At 37.4% G+C, this 17713-nt stretch overlaps 1 protein-coding gene across 1 annotated transcript in view; it reads left to right on the forward strand.

Moving 5' to 3' along the window:
* ARHGEF28 (Rho guanine nucleotide exchange factor 28) overlaps nt 1–17713 on the forward strand; it is a 223182-nt gene that overhangs the window by 60935 nt on the left and 144534 nt on the right. The window contains exons 6-10 of the mRNA XM_042781320.1: nt 1898–1940; nt 7805–7928; nt 8285–8417; nt 15175–15230; nt 16333–16381. Of these exons, the coding sequence (XP_042637254.1) occupies nt 1898–1940; nt 7805–7928; nt 8285–8417; nt 15175–15230; nt 16333–16381 (405 nt within the window). The remainder of the gene's footprint in view (nt 1–1897; nt 1941–7804; nt 7929–8284; nt 8418–15174; nt 15231–16332; nt 16382–17713) is intronic.

Here is a 17713-nt window from a genome sequence, read left to right on the forward strand (position 1 = left end):
TGTTTTTCACCAGTGCCTTTAGTACAGCTTAGTCTTTTTTCAGTGCCATTGGGTCTTAATCAAGTTGACCAATTCTTTTTGGGCACAGTAATTCTTTTATTCTGTCTGTCTTCATTGATGCTTCCTGCATCATTCATTATTTTGCTTGGAGAATCCTTTAATATTGCAACTCGAGGCTTGGATTTTTTTTTTTTTCTTTTCTTTCTTTCTTTTTAAGTTCTTTCAACATGAGAAATGCTGAGTGTGCTCTTCTCTTTTCATTTTCTAATTCCAGGCTTTTGTACATTTCATTGTAATATTTTACTTTGTCTTCTTGAGCTGCCCTTTAAATCTTTTGTTCAGCTCTTTTATGTCATTATTTCTTCCATGCACTTTATGTTCAAGAGCAAGTTTCAGAGTCTCATCTGACATCTCTCTTGGTCTTTTCTTTTTTTCCTGTCTTTTAGATGGCCATATGCTTTCTTCATGTATGGTACCTTGATGACATACAACTCAAGGCTTGTATTCATAAAGCAAAATCCAATCCTCTAATTCCCTTTGATATATTTTGGATTGAGATAGAAGTTTTGCCAATATTGAAATGGTAATCACATCCTCACTGAGATGACAAAAAGAACTATACATTTAAAAATTTGAGAAGTGAAATAAACAAATTTTTCAAATTTATTCCAAAGTGACATATAGAATCCTATTAGACTTTTCCCAATTGCCTAGGTTGGCTTCTATTCATAATTTGATCATCTTGGATACATAGCTTATTCTCTTGGAACCTCAGCCTATTTAAGACACAGATAATGATTTCTGCCCATGACTTAGTTTGAAAAACATTAAAAAATGGGTATAAAATAAAGCCTCCAACTTCTTCAAAATAGGTTTTACGTTAGGTACAATATAGTATTAGGTTCAGCATTAATACTTACACATTTTGGCAGGGATACTTATTTATTAGTTTTCCTCCTTATATTTGGCTCATCTCCCTTTGCAACCTAGTTTTGCTTCTTCCTTGTTCTGGATTGTAATGGTAAAGAATTTGTCCCTGCTCTGTAGACGGTGTGCTCCTCCATAGTTGCTGGTCCCTACTTCAGTCTCTCTCACTGTCTGAGTCAGTGTCTCTGCTCCGTCCCTGTAGTAAGTACTCCAGTTCTAGAAACAAGATGGCGCTAAGCTGCTTGCAAGAGCTTGCCTGTTCCAAGTCCCCACAGATCTCCTGGGAAAGGTGATTCTTTCTTCCTGTGTGCCACAAAGCACATCTCTGAACTGGCTGCTGCTTGTTGTTATGTGCCGTCGAGTCAGCCCTGACTCATAGCGACCCCTCCTTGGGTTTCCGAGGCAGTATCACTACAGAAGTAGGATTGCCCAACCTTCCTTCCGGGGAGTGGCTGGTGGGTTTGAACCGCCAGCCTTCTGGTTAGCAGTCAAGTGCCTTAGCCACTATGCTACCAGAGGATTTTATAAATGCACTACTACTATATTAAATGAACTATTCATTGTGCTGACCTTCAAGACTTTTCCCTTAAGCTTTGCTAAAGAGCAGCTATTGGTTGATTCTCTGTGTTACTAAATTAGCATTATGAATAAAGAGTGAAGCTCTGGATTCCGAAAAAGTATAACTAATTTCCTGCACCTCTGAAAATGTTTGCTGTCCCTTGCTGATGCTAACGTAGGTCATGGAGTCATTAAATGTTGCCATGGTTTGACTTCCCTCCTCCTAGCTTCAAACTATGAAAAGTGATAAGGGTATCTAGAGCAATGTCTTGTTTATGTAAAATTCTTGTTTTCTCATTATTTTCTAACTGGTGGTGTATATAATGATAAAACATGGTTTGTGCATTTCAGACTAACCCATGACTGCTAGTTTGTCTGCCTGAGTTTTCATTTATTATTCTGTGTCTTGTAGAGCAAAGATCTTACAGCTTACTGGAGCCACCAGGAGAAAAAAGGTATTTTCACTGTTGCAAATTTTGTGAGGGACTGCTTGATTATTTGTACATTACATGTGCATATTTGAACATTTGAGCGTGTGCACATCGTTTTTTGATTCCTGTGTCACTAATTTATGAGATATCTCTATGTAATGAGCCTGCCGGGGATCCCTTGTGCCCTCTGTCAGACATGTCAGTGTGTGTTGGCCAGCCTGTTCCTTTCTGTTCCTGCATTTGCAGGCTTTGGGACAGGGGGCAGGGCTATTCTATTTTGGGTAATTTTCCGAGCTAACACCTTCACATTTATGAGACCAAGGGGGACAGGAGCAGCTTGAGGACCACCTGCTTTTGAAAGGGAACAGGTTCTCCATAGGTCTTTCTGCTGTAACAAGACAATTTCCTATCGTAACAGGTCCCTAGGTTGTCAACTATAGAAAGTGCTGGAACACCTATTGCCTCTCTTCATGGGTATTGCTTAGGAGTATCATGTTTTGGAACAAAGAATAAACAATGCAGAACATGCTTTAAACAATACCAATTTTCTGGTTGATAGGCTGCCTTGAAAGCTTCTATTTTTTTCCTTAGAAGGTAAAATTGTTGCTAGAGCAGAATTTGGGAAGCAAGGTGGTGAGTGAGTGTGATTGTTGAGTGTTTGGTCTTGAATAACTAACTGTTCTTGGGTTGTACTGTAAAATAACAGTCCCAAAGCCTGTGCAAAACAGCATCTGAAATGGCATAAATGTTTGGCCTTCAGTTGTTGTTGTTAGGTGCTGTCGAGTTGGCTCTGACTCATCGCAATCCTCTGTACAACAGAATGAAACACTGTCCGGTCCTGTGCCAGCGTCATAATCCTTGCTGGGCCTGAGTCCGTTGTTGAACCACTGTGTCATTCCACCTTGTTAAGGGCCTTTGCGTTTTTTGTTCACCCTCCCCTTTACCAAGCACGATATCCTTCTCCAGGGAAGGCAATATGACAAAAGGGGAAAGCGACTTTTAATTTTGGCAGTAATAATGGTAAAACTCCGAAACTTTTAATATATAGAGTAAAATAGATTGTTTTGTTTTAAATTGGAATAAAGGTATCAATAAGAAAAACTTCCTTTTGTTCATTCCTATTTTTATTGAGACCAAGGTGGGATCTTTGTAATGATACAAATAGAGGGAGACTAAGAATGCCCTTTAAGTACAGGATGATGATGGAGATGACCTCATGATGATAAAGATGGTGATAAGAGCTGCAGTAAATGACGTATATTGAATGCTTTTGTGTGCCTTACACTGTTCTAAGCACTTGGAATTTATTACTTCATGTAAGTGATTTACTTCCTAATTCTGAAATTTGATAGTCACCCTGGTCATCATTTTGATTAGCCATCTTCTCCCTGTTGACTTTTTAACAACTGAAGAAGTAATGGATTGACTGAAAAGATTTTTTAAAAAATAAATAAAATACTTATTTTCCATTAGGAGAGGAATTTAAGCCTGGAGGGGCCAGTTTGATAAGCCTCTAACTTAGATGAGATGTGTAGGGAGTATCACTTTCACTCGTCTTCCTCATTCCGTATCACTCTTTTTCTTCCTTCTTCTTTTCTATTATGTAATCTCTTTTGGTCCACATTCTGTAAACACCTGACTTTCTCAGTCAGCATCTACATTGTCTCTAGTAGAGCAGATCTTTCATCCTACTGACTGTATTCCTGACGTCTTATTAGATATGGCGGTGAGATCCTCTTCTGTTCCCAGTGCTTTGTTTTGTCGTGCTTCAGATATTTCCTAGGTTCTGTAGAGTCTGCCTTCTTTGGAATTCTGTTATTTATATTCATCATTTAATTTCTGTAAAGGGATGCAATCTGGTAGAAAGGAGCCCACTCTAGATCTTGCAGGTTCATTTCTGCAGACACTATATCTATCCAGTTTCTTAAAGATTATATTGCGTGACTCAGTTATGCTGTTGCTCCCATCAATCTTAAATCTTTTATATGCATCACTTTCTATATATTTTAAGATCTGAGCATCTGAGTATAAAAAGCAATTTACTCTGTTACAATTTTTAATTTGAATAGTGGGAACTTCTTTTAACCTCAGATCTTAAAAAAATAGCTTGTAGTAAATGTAGTAGATTTAAGGGTTGAGATATTGAGGCTTCATATTCTTAAAGTATTTTAAATATCTGTTTACCTGTTGAAAAGGTAATACCAAGAGGCTCTTTGAAAAATGAGTTTTGGAAGAATGTGTGTGTGATTTCCATTACTTATCAACCTGATAATAGAGATTAAACAAACAAACAGAAAACAAACTTACTGCCATCAAGTCAATTCCAACTCACAGCAACCCCCTTTGGGTTTCTGAGGTGGTAAATATTTACAGAAGTAGGTTGTCCCAGCTTCCTTCCACAGAGCGGATGGTGGGTTTGAACCGCCAACCTTCAGGGTAGCGGTCAAATGCCTTAGGCACTATGTCACCAGAGTGCCTTAATAATAGAGATCAGGTGTTCCTAATCTCCTTAAGCTGGGATATTGGAAAGAGGTTAAATTAATTTTTTAGGTTCTTATAAATTGAAAGTTACTTAAATTCTAGTATGAAATCAGTTGAGGATTTTTTCTTTGCAAGCATTGTCTAAAGTACCTAACTGTATAGATGCATACAACATAGTTAAGTTAGATTTGAAACATGGGATCAACCAGCCTTCTACATTTGTCCAGTTTCCATATATTACCTGTTCTCATAATCTGACAAGGATGATGTCTGTGATATTCACATCTACCAGGTGTGTTACCTGAGTTTCTGAAATTTAGTTTTTTAAATTATTTTTATGTTTAGTTTGTCATTTCTCAATTCTTAATTAACCTTTGGGTTTAAAGATTAAGTATTTTGATTTTATGTAGTTTTGTAGATGTATGGAGGATATATAGTAAATTGTGGTACAAAGGTTCTTAATCAAAAGAGTTCTTGAATAGTTGATAGAGTCTCCCATAGCATTGGGAATTGGTAGTAGAGTTGGGTAAACAGGATTTCATTTTATTTGAGAGAGTTTAATTGTTTTTCTGCTGGGAAAAAGGTAGGGGACTTCTTGACCCAAAATGTGCATTGACTTTAAAACCAACAAATAAACAAAAACCCATTGCCAACAAGTTGATTACAACTCACAGTTACCCTATAGGAAAGAGTAGAACTGCCCCATAGGGTTTCCAAGGCTGTAACCTTTATGGAAGCAGACTGCCACATCTTTCTCCCATGAGGGTGCTGGTGGGTTCAAACCACCAGCCTTTTGATTAGAACCTGAGTGCTTAACTATTGTGTCACCAGGGCTCCTTGGGTTGACCTTCTAGGAAAACCAGACCCACTGCCATTAATTTGATTCTGGCTCATATTGATCCTATAGGACAGGGTAGAACTGCCCCATAGTTTTTCCAATGCTGTGATCTTTACAGCAGACTGACATCTTTTTCCAACAGAGAGCAGCTGGTGGGTTTGAAATGACAACCTTTTGATTAGCAGTTGAGTTCTTAACTACTGTGCCATGAAGGCTCCCGTGTAAATGACTTGTTGTTGTTGTTGTTATTTGCCGTCGAGTCGGCCCCGACTCATAGCGACCCCTCCTTGGGTTTCCTAGGCAGTATCACTACGGAAGTAGGATTGTCCAACCTTCCTTCCGAGGAGTGGCTGGTGGGTTTGAGCTGCCAGCCTTCTGGTTAGCAGTCAAGTGCCTTAGGCACTATGCTACCAGAGCTCCCATGTAAATGACTTACCAGTCTTTAATTCCGAGACTTAGATCCCCTCACCACTCTGCGACTTTCTTTGACATTGAATGGCACTTGGAATCACAGAGGGTGTTCCGAGAAGATTCTTCCAAGGCTCTCAAGTGTGTTTTTTCCCTATTCCAAAAGTGAGCCTATTGAATATTATGACAGGAGTTTTGCAAATTATTTTGCTTACAAGAGGTCATGGGAATTTTCAGATTTTATTAACAAGTAAGTTATCTAAGGTAGAAATGACCAGAGATGACAATAGAAGTAAGAGGATATAAGAGGATTCGCCATCCTTTTGTTACTCTCATTGTTTTGTTGTTGTTGTTGTTATGTGCCGTCGAGTCAGCCCTGACTCATAGCGACCCCTCCTTGGGTTTCCGAGGCAGTATCACTACGGAAGTAGGATTGCCCAACCTTCCTTCCTTACTCTCTTTAGTCTAGAGTATATTCACTGCAGCTCACCCCCTTTCCCTTTTAACTTTTTCAAATGTATCTTTTAAGTAGCAAACCCAGTTTTGTTCACTGGGCAGGATTTGAGCAGCAAGACCCATACTGTCCTGCCTGTGCCTTTAGTATCTGCATTATTTTTTTCTAAATTCTTTCATTAGTTTGAATTTTAAAGTAGTTATTAAAGAGGTTAAATAAAAGGTTTTTTATTCCCCTTTCCCCTCAGGTAGGCACATGTTATATTTAATTTTGGGAAAGGGCTTTACAAATAATTTAGGCTAATAGGTTCATCGTTAATCAGATGAGGAAGACTGGAGCTCTGGAAAAAATGTCATTGAACTCAGCATTTTCATGAAATATAATCATACATATTTTAGTGTATAGAAATAATGATTTTTTAGAAGTATTTCCCAGAGATGAATGTTTTAGCCACTAATGCTGAACAATGAGAAGTTTGGGGGGGGGTAGGAGAGATTTTGGTTGTGAAATGTTTTAGAAAAATTTAGCCTACAAATTACTGAGACTATGGCCCCTAGCTGCCCTTCAGGTCTTGAATTGAATCCACACCTGTGGCTTCCAGCCAAACAAAAGACAGGCATATGAAGTGAACATTTACACTAGGAAGATACACTCCTTGGAGAGAACAAGCATGGGAGAAAGAAGGGCTGCTTATGCACAGGGAGACAGTTCAGGGGGCAGGAGTGCATAGAGGGATGGACACTGGGAAAAGGAAACTATCAGGAGGAAGTGGGAGGGGAGCTTTTGCATTGAGGTAAATTGTAGTCAATGTCATGAGACAAAGTGTAAGTGAGCTGTTATATGGAAAGTGAATTTGCTCTGTAGACTTTCACCCAAATCACAATAATTAAAATAAAATAAAGTTTAGCCTACAGATGCCTTATCTGATTTGATCTGATATTTAATATGATATGAATACATATACTTTCTCTTTGTGCCTCTCCCCTTCCCATTTCTCTATGGTAATTTTGGACATATAGGACTATCAGAGGGAGTTGTAGGGGAAATGTAATGTTTCCTAGCTGGGATTTGTTTTGTTTCTAAGGAATGGGTTAGAAGAAAATAAATGATGTTCGGTGTGTTCATAGCCTCCCTCTTGTAGAGTATTCATAGCCTTCTTCCCCATATGACCTAGAGAATATTGGATATTGGTAGCCTGATTGAAGAGGAGGGACTGAACCAAAAGGCTGATGGTCTGTGTTTTTGAGGCTGTATCTGCAAAGGAAATATATGTCTGCTGAGTATTACCTTTGTGTTCCAAAAACAAATAAAAAACTAGTTTCCTGCTGTTGGTTATTTGACTTCTTGGTGCCCCAGGAAATGTCTATTAATACAGTAAGCATCAAAAAGCATATTTTTAGAATGAAATTATAAGTCTGAGATTTGGTTCCTTCCCCAATATTTGGTTGTGAAAAAATTAAAATATACAGAAAAGTTTAAAGAATTATATATAGAATATGGTTTCCCTTGAGTTCACAGTTACTGAAAGTGCACAAAAAATTGTGTATTTGTTTTATCACATGTCTATTCACCTATCCATCTATCTGTAAGATGTTTTTTTAATTGTTCATCATGAAAAAACCATTAATACCTAGAAAAAATGTACTTACTGTTTTTTGCACCCCTTTTGAAATCTTATAAGCCATGATAACAGATTCTTTTTTGTAGGAGTCAGGAAGAAGAATGGGACAAATACATTATACCTGCCAAATCAGAGTCTGAAAAATACAAAGTAAGCCGAACGTTCAGCTTTCTCATGAACAGAATGACTAGCCCTCGGAATAAGTCTAAGGTAATAAGGATTCTCCATCTATTTTCTATAAAACAGAGATGGCTCAGTTTCTTAGCAATTAATGTAGTTTCCACTTTCCCTTTAATATCATTTATCTTAGAGTTCATACATTCATATTTGAAAACCTCTATGCATGTTACGGAATTTTGTCCAAATCGTTAGAAATATGAAGACAATTCCATCTTAGGGAGTTTTACATTTTGATGTTACTGTTGTTAGTAGTACTTTTTGCAGTCCTTGTGCTATAATAGGAAGTGCAGAGACTTTGCTTGGTTGACTTCTGTAAGCAGATTAGCTCACACTATTTCTCTTTCTCATTTTCCCACACTCTCCTATTGCTGCTGCTATATCTGAAGACAAAAAGTAAGGATGCCAAAGAGAAAGAGAAACTGAGTCGACATCAGTTTGTCCCTGGAACATTCTCTGGGGTTCTGCAGTGTTTGGTTTGTGATAAAACACTCCTGGGGAAGGAGTCACTCCAGTGTTCCAGTAAGTTCTTGGTTGTATCTTTATGCTTTGTCTCTCCAGACAGAAAACTCCCTGAAAATAGGATCCATTGCTAAACACATTTACATAAACAGTTTTAGTGCTGTCTAACAACTTAACCCATGGCTGACAATGGCTGGAGTCAGTATTTTGAGTCCACAAATGTCATCTTTCCTGTAACCCAGACTTGTATACTTTACTGTGCGATGTTTCCAGTTGCTTGTCTAAATGGCATCTCAAACATTACAAGTCTAAAACTGAGCTGCTAAACTTACCATCTTGTACCCACCTAAAACCTGGAATTAAACCTCTCAGTTAATGGCAACCTCATCATTCCAACTAGATGCTCATGCAAAAAATTTGAGTCTTTTTACCCCTCTTTCTCTCACATCCCACATTCAATCCTTCAGTAATTCTCTTGGCTCTGTCCTCAAAATATATATAAAATGCAAACACCTTTCACCCCTGCCACTGCTCTGAATGGATCAAAAAGTACTTTTGCTTGCCCCTTTTGTCCACCGTGTTTTAGAAGGTTTAAGATTTACAGTTTTTGGGGGCAAGAAGGGGGAGAGAGGTTGATGGTTTAGAATGGTTATTAACATTTTGTTTTTTCCATTGGGTAAGAGAATATGATGTGTGCTATCTCTGAAGTTTTTGGTAATTAATCGTATTCCATAGGCATATTTTTATTTTTAATCGTAAAGGTTAGTATTTCTGATCTTAAAAACATGATATAAAATATAATATAAATATTTAAAGTCCTGGTTTTCTTTGTAGTTTTCTCTTTTAAAGACTGAGTTGCTAGTTTTCCACAAAAATTGTATTTATGTAAATTTTGTTTTGTTTATTAGTAAGTTTTGCTTACTTGTATGTTACATTGTATGGTGCAGAAGTACCCAGATCATGCCTTCATTGCACAGTTTAACTTTTATCAACATGAAATTACTCTTTTCATGTCATTCATTTTGTGTTGAATTATATTTCATATAAAATTAATATTCTTTTTGTTCATGTTTCCTTTAACTATTTCTGTTTTCTTAATTTTTTTTTTTTTTATTTTGGGTTTGTGTGTCTTTAATATAGCGGTGGGTAATCTGTAATGTAACTGAAAGATCTCGTTTTAAAACAGCTTGTTTTTCTCATTTACTTTCAATGTTATGTCTACCAATTGTTTTTTAGAGTTTAAATAATTCCTTGCTATTTCCCTTGATACTTGATTTTGGCTATTAAGATCATATGTTGTTTGCTTTTTACCTTTTTTTTAGGGATTTGGAAAGAATACTACCTTTTAATACCTACTAATGATATCTTTAAGAATGTGTAAGACTAATAATTTAATACTCCTTTTTTTCCCCCTCTTATTTTTATCCTGTTTTCCCCCTTGTTGTTGTTGTTTTTATGTGCTGTTGAGTCGGACCCGACTCATAGTGACCCCTCCTTGGGTTTCCAAGGCAGTATCACTACAGAAGTAGATTGCCCCCCCTAGCCTCAGTTAATATAATCTGAATTTTGTGGCCACATTATTATTATTAAATTATTATTTTTACATTATATGATTAATATTTTAAGAAAAAAATATACTTCAAGAATATTTGTTTTCAATTCTGTAATTGCACTTATAACCATTTTTTTAGATGTGAATTTTTCTTAGCTGGCATCAAAGCTTACTGTTGCTTTTTTTTTTTTTAAGGTACAGCTGATCCGGTTTTGAACTTTTAATTTTGATTCAACATTCAATAGGCTAGAGCAGGATTTCAGATAACATTTTTTTTTTTTTCAAGAAGGTCATTGGAGTGATTTATTTTCTGAAACCTTGCGTATCTAAGAATAAATCTTTGGATCCTTCACAAACGAAGAACAATTTATGGCTAATTAAATTCTCAGGCCAAAACTTCTTTCCCGCAAAGCTCTGTTTACCCAGGTCTGTTCTATTTGGGCATTTAATATTATTGTAGAATAGTCTAGGGTTTGCCTGTCCCAATTCATTTGTTCATAACTTGCTTTTTCTATCTAAATGCTCAAAGTCTTTTTCTTTTAATTTTTTAATCATAAGGATTTTGTCAGAATATCTCTATAGTATGGATGTCATTTAATTATTTTTCCTAGGAAACTGTGAGACCTTTTGTTTTGCCCTCTTTTGGGTTCTTTCCCAGCTTCATGAAATTTTTGTTAGCTGTCACTTTGACGATTGCTTTTGATCTGATTTGTTAAAATTTCTTCCTTAAACAAGTGTGACCTTTGTTACCTGTCTTCGTTATATGAAATCTTCCAATTTGTAATTAGACCCTCTTTTTCTCTGAATTCTGGAAGGAATTTTCAAGTTTTATTTCATATCACTGCTTTGATATTTTTGTCACACTGATTCTTCTCAATTCAGTTTTAATTCTCCTCTTATCCTTTTACCTTCTTTGGATTCCTTTTTCATTTCACAAAGTTGCATTTTTATTTTATTTTGTTGGCCTATTGTTGAATCTTCTTGTTTTCCCCTTATGGTGTTTTGGTCCTATTTTATTGACAGAGATCTGCCCCTTATAATAGAGAACACATTTTATTTATCTAGAATTTTCTTCTCTATTTCTGGATTTAATAGTATTCAAGACCTGCTCTTCCTGTGAGTTTTTAGTATAATTTTGCCTGTGGTATCTCATAGCTTCTAGTTTTTCCTTTCTTTTCATTCACTCATCTTGGAATGAGGAAAGAACCTTCTGATTTCCATATCTGCCACCTGCACTGGTAGCTGGATTACCCTTAGCTCTGCTACAATGTCCATTGGGTTGTTGACAAAAATGACTTTTCAGACCTATAGCTAGAGAATAGTTGTTGAGCTCATTTCCTTCCTAGTTTTCAGTGGGATTTAGGAGCTCATCCTGTGTGGCTTTGTTGGACCTAGTGGAATGATGAACCTAAAGGGATCTTCTAACTCCCACTGAAAGATTCTTTCTAATGATAAACCACATGTTCTCCCATCTCAGACACAGCGTGTGTGAATGTGTGTATGTACTGGGTGGCGGTGGGGAGTAGTGGTAGGTAGGTGGTGGGAGGATGAGAAGAAATAGAGGACAAGAAGATTGCAGGCTGGCAGAAAGTAGTACCTACATAGGTACAGCTTCTGTGAGGATATCCTGGCTCTCTGAGCCAGTGGGCAGAAAGGGGTAGGGAAAGGGTATGCTTTCTTTCAGTGAGATGATCCTAAATTATTTTATGAAGTAAAACATGGGCAAGCTGCAAACTTTTCTCTTTGAATTTGACTACATCAGACTTATGCCTGTGCAAAGGCTTTTGATTGTGTGGATTGTAACAAAATGTGGATAACATAGAGAGGAATGGGAATTCCAGAACACTTAATTGTAGTCATGAGGAACCTGTATGCCAGAACACTTAATTATACTCATGAGGAACCTGTACGTAGACCAGGAGGCTGTCATTTGAACAGAACAAGGGGAGACTGCATGGTTTAAAATCAGGAATGGAGGGCATCAGGGTTGTATATTTCCACCACACTTTTTCAGTCTTTATGCTGAACAAATAATCTGAGAAGCTGGACTACATGAAAAAGAATGTGGCTTCAGGATTGGAGGAAGGCTCATTATTAACAACCTGAGATATGCAGATGACACAACTTTGCTTGCTGAAAGTGAGGATGACTTGGAGTACTTGCTGATGAAGGTTAGACTACAGTCTGCAGTATAGATTACACCTCAATATAAAGAAAACAAGAGTCCTCACAACTGCACCAATAAACAGCATCATGATGAATGGAGAAAAGATTGAAGTTTTCAAAGACTTCATAATACTTGGTTCCACAATCCACACCAATAGAAGCTATGGTCAAGACATCAGACGATGTATTTCATTGGGCAAATCTGTTGCAAAAGATCTCTTTCAAGTGCTGAAGAGCAAAGATATCTCCTTGAATACTAAGATGCGCCTAACCCAAACCATCATTAAAAAGATGAGAAAAGAAAAAAAGACCAAAATGGATGTCAGAAGAGACTCTGAAACTTGCCCTTGAGTGGAGAGTAGCTAACGCAAATGGAATAAACAAGATAAAAGAGCTGAACAGAAGATTGCAAAGAGCAGCTTGAGCAGACAAAGCCAATTGCTATCATTAAATGTGCAAAGACCTAGAGTTAGAAAACCAAAAGGGGAAGAACATGCTCAGGATTTCTCAAGCTGAAGAAACTGAAGAAAAAATTTAAGCCTCGAGTTGCAGTATTGAAAGATTCTATGGGGAAAATATTGAATGATGCAGGAAACAGCAAGAGAAGATGGAAGGAAATACATGGAGTCATTGTACCAAAAAGAACTGGTTGGTGTTCATTCACTTCAGGAGGTGGCATATGATCAAGAACCGATGGTATTAAAGGAAGAAGTAGAAGCTGCACTGAAGGAATTGGCAAAGAACAAGGCTCCAGGAATTGATGGAATGAATACCCACTGAGATATTTCAATAAATGGATGTCCCATTGGAGGCACTCACTGGGTTTTGCCAAGAGATGTGGAAGACAGCTACCTTGCCAACTGACTGGAAGAGATCCATATTTGAACCCATTCCAAAGAAAGGTGGGCCCACAGAATGTGGAAATTATGGAAATTGTTGAACAATATCATTCATATTGCATGCAAATAAAATGTTAATGAAGATAATTCAAAAATGGTTGCAGCAGTATGTTGACAGAGAATTTCCAGAGGTGCAAGCTGGATTCAGAAGAGGATGTGGAACAAGGGATATCATTGCTGATATCAGATGGATCTTGGCTCAAAGCAAAGAATACCAGAAATATGTTTACTTATGTTTTATTGACTATGCAAAAGCATTTGATTGTGTGGATTATAACAAACTGTTGATGACGTTGAGAAGAATGGGAATTCCAGAACACTTAATTGTAATCATAAGGAACCTATGCATAGACCAGGAGGCTGTCATTCAAACAGAACAAGGGGACACTGCATGGTTTAAAGTCAAGAAGGGAGTGTGTCAGGGTTGTATCCTTTCACCATACTTATTCAATCTGTATGCTGAGCAAATAATCCGGGAAGCCAGCCTATGTGAAGAAGAATGGCATCAAGATTGGAGGAAGAATCATTAACAACCTGCGATATGCTGACGACACAACTTTGCTTGCTGAAAGTGAGTATGACTTGAAGCACTTACTGATGAAGATTGAAGAATACAGTCTGCAGTATGGATTACAGCTCAATATAAAGAAAACAAAAATCCTGACAACTGAGACCTGTAAGCAGCCTCACAATAAATGGAGAAAAGATTAAAGTTGCCAAAGACTTCACATTACTTGTTTCTACATTTAATGCCAATGGAAGCATCAGTCAGGACATCAGACAACATATGTTGTTGTTGTTGTTATTTGCCGTCGAGTCGGCCCCGACTCATAGCGACCCCTCCTTGGGTTTCCGAGGCAGTATCACTACGGAAGTAGGATTGCCCAACCTTCCTTCCGAGGAGTGGCTGGTGGATTTGAACCGCCAGCCTTCTGGTTAGCAGTCAAGTGCCTTAGCCACTATGCTACCAGAGCTCCCTCAGCATATAGCACTGGTCAAATTGGCTGCAAAAGACCTCTTTCAGGTGCTGAGGAGCAAAGATGTCTTCTTGAGGAGTAAGGTGTGCCTGACACAAGCCATGATATTTTCAGTCACCTCATATGCATATGAGAGCCGGACAATGAATAAGAAAAACCGAAGAAGAATTGATGCTTTTGAGTTATGGTGCTGATAAAGAATGCTGAAAATACCGTGGACTGCTAAAAGAACTAACAAATCTGTCCTGGAGGAAGGGCAGCCGACGGCTCCTTGGAAGCAAGAATGGCCAGACTTCATCTCACCTACTTTGGTCATGTTGTCAGAAGGTACCTTTCTGGAGAAGGATGTCATGCTCAGTAAAGTAGAGAGTCACAAAAAAGGGGAAGGCCCTCAACAGGATGGATTGACATGGTGGCTGCATCATGAGGCTGGCACAGGACCAAGGCAGTGTTTTGTTCTGTTGTACATAAGATTGCTGTGAGTCGGAGATGACTCAATAGCACATAATGACAACAACATCAAACTTGTAGTTTGTAGGAATTCCTGTCAGATCTTGGCAATACATTTTTGTTCAGCATTGTTGTGAATTTCTTTCTTTCTGTGTTCATAGACCTTTTCCCTGTGTGGGAGTGGACAGTTGTGCTATCAGCCGATTGCCAGAAATCCCTTACTTACTATCCATATAATAGTAAAGGTGTTCTCAGGTAGATGCAGAAGTATCACAAAAATGTGTGTCATGGATGATTCCAGGTTTCATAATTTATAAGCACTAGTGCAGAGGGAAGAGCCCTAGTGGTACAGTGGTTAAAGTGCTCGGCTGCTGGCTGAAAGCCTGGCAGTTGGAACTCACCAGCCACTCCCCTGGAGAAGTGTGTCAGTCTGCTTCTGTAAAGCTTACAGCCTTTGCAACTCTGGGGAGCAGTTCTATTCTAATAGGGTTGCTATGAGTCAAAATTGACTCAATGGCAATGGGTTTAGTTTGGTACAGAATGGTAACAATATTTCCATGGAAATTAAAAATATTAACAGTGCATTTGTGTTCGAGTGGTGAAGCTACCTGTGATTTTAAATATTTTCCTTTCCTTCTTGTTACATTTACTAAATATTTTTAATGTTTATGTGTTATTACTGTATTAACCAGTAATTGCATGATATAGTTTTATTCATTTCAGATTAAATTAAGTAAGACTTGGAATTTTTATATATTTCCCCTTTCTTTCAGACTGTAATACACATGTACATAAGGGTTGTAAAGATGCTGTACCTCCGTGTACCAAGGTAATCTCACAGTCATATGTGGATATTATATGTTTATATAGAGATTTGTTGCATCATGATGTCTGTTTGAGTAATGTCTCTTTTACTACTCACTAGATTTATTTCTAAAGTGATCATTATAGTGATAAAATAGCACATGCTCAAAGTGTAGTTACTTAACTGTGTACTTTTAGAAATAGAGAATAGCTCCAGTCTGGGCATTGTATTTTGAGGTGTGGACAGGTCAGGCTTTCTGTCAGGATATGCTAGGTTTACCGGTGCAAACCACAGGCAGATAGGAATGAAGTTATCAACGGTTGTGTCTGAACAGCAGCAAGCATCAGAATCAGCTGGGAATCTGTTAAAACACTGATTGCTAGGCCCCATTCCCAGTGTTTCTGATTCAGTAGGTCTGGGCTAGGGCCTGAGAATTTGCATTTCTAACAACCCAAATAAGGCTGATGCTGCTGGGCTGAGAGACATGCTTTGAAGACAACTGGACTAAAGGAATGTTCTGTGTTTGGGGGCCTGAGTAGATGGAGGTATCTGTGATCCTGTCCTCCCCACTCTCCCTGCAACTAGAAATCATGCTAAAAATGATGGTGGATGAGCCTGATGGTACTTTCAAAGGAAACTTGGAGTCACAAACCTCTGATTTAATTGAAACACATTGTGTCAGATGAGCAGAGTTGAGGACTGTTCTAGAATTTGACATTTTAGTGCTTAATGTAGTTGTTGTGTCTTGCAGTCAGGAGGGATAGCTAGGACTAAGGAGAAACAGTAGGAGAAAGGCATTGTTGATAACAACTCCTCTTGTAGCCTGTGTGTGGCCACATGGACTGGCCATTTCTGGTTCTCCCGAGGCTTTGAATGAAGTCATGAGTATTCATGAGCCATTCCTTAGTTATAACTTATGATAAAATTTCATTGTCATCAGTTTTTCTTTGTTGCATTTAATGTTCTTTTTCTTTTTTGCTCTGAATTCCTCTTTGCTGGAAATAAATAAAATAATGAAAACTATAGATTAAGAACCCTTAATCTAAGCAATGGTGTGTACATTCTTGTAGTCTAATGGTGTTTTGATCTTACTTTATGTGTTTCTAATCTTTTTTTTTTCCCCCAGAAATTCCAAGAGAAATATAACAAGAACAAACCACAGACCATCCTTGGAAGTAAGTGATGTGGAACATGACAAGAATTCTTTTCAATTTAATACATACCACACATTTTTCCAATGTAAAGTATGTCCTTTTCTTATTTGCTCAGTTATTTCTTATTTCATAATATGTGCTGGACATAATTTTTAGTTGTACAAAATAGTCATGAATGGTAATAAATTTCTATGCCACCCTAAGAATTTTTGGATTATGTAGACTCTATTGATCTTTTATAATGGGAGAGGGGGGTAAGGAGGAGATACTACCATATTGCCCCAATTCTGAGATACTCTTTAATGTAACATGCTCTATTCATTTAATCACAATCTTTTAGGGGAAACAGAAACACTACTTAAATGTACATAATTTTGTTTTCCTAGCAGTAGCATATATTTATCTATACCAGTATACACCACATGGTTGTTCAGAATCACAGAATATGAGGGAAAAAAATCTTCATGTTTGGAGTCTATAGAGTCTTATTGGTCACTGTTGTCTATTCCTACAGTGACTTGGTGCTATTTATAAACTGTGCTTGAAGCAGGGATAGTGTTAACACCTTTAGGATGACAGTGAAATTTCAAGGCATACTGGAATTTAGTTTGCGATATGATTAAACTTGGTAGGGTTTTTTTTTCTGAATTATATACTGAATTATATACAGAATTTCTCTTGAAAATCATCAGTGGCATTTGACAGTTGCGTGCATGAGCCAGTCACACCAGTATCTCTTAAGTTTGAAAATCCTTTGATCTATTGTGAGAGATTTTGTAATTTCTTCTGCCTTAAATTACATTGCTTGGCATGTGGTAGGCATTTTATATGCATGGTAAATTTTAATTTCAATATTTCAATAAAATATAAGCAGTATTTTCAAAACTACTTCAACCTGGGGACTATTATGTATGCAAATTCAAGGTAACAAGCCATTGGATGTGATGGTACACAGGTTAAGTTAGCACATTTTAGTCCATTTAAAATATGCATCAGCTGTGACTTAACTCCCCTGCCTTGACACAGAGTCCCAATGACATCAGCTGTAAAGTACTTCTTAATTGCAAAAGGTTAAATGTAAAAATACAAGGCATATTAAATTGAAAAAAAAAATACCATCTATTCTTTCTCTTTATGTGGGAGCCATAAGAATAAATTAAACTAAAGCCTGGATCCATATGAGTATTTGCCTCCCTTCTGCTTGAGAATATGTATGCTACAGCTGTAATATTAGATTGAAGTCTTTTCTGAGAGTCATTTATAGTACACATCAAGTACAGATGCGTCCATGTACATGATAGAATTGACCAGAAAGATAGTGAAGCACTACTTAGTTTTCAGCATGTAAGGGAA

This window comes from Orycteropus afer, unplaced genomic scaffold (genome assembly GCF_000298275.1).
Source record: "Orycteropus afer afer isolate SDZICR_OR568_19922 unplaced genomic scaffold, OryAfe1.0 scaffold00104, whole genome shotgun sequence".
NCBI classification, from domain to species: Eukaryota; Metazoa; Chordata; class Mammalia; order Tubulidentata; family Orycteropodidae; genus Orycteropus; species Orycteropus afer.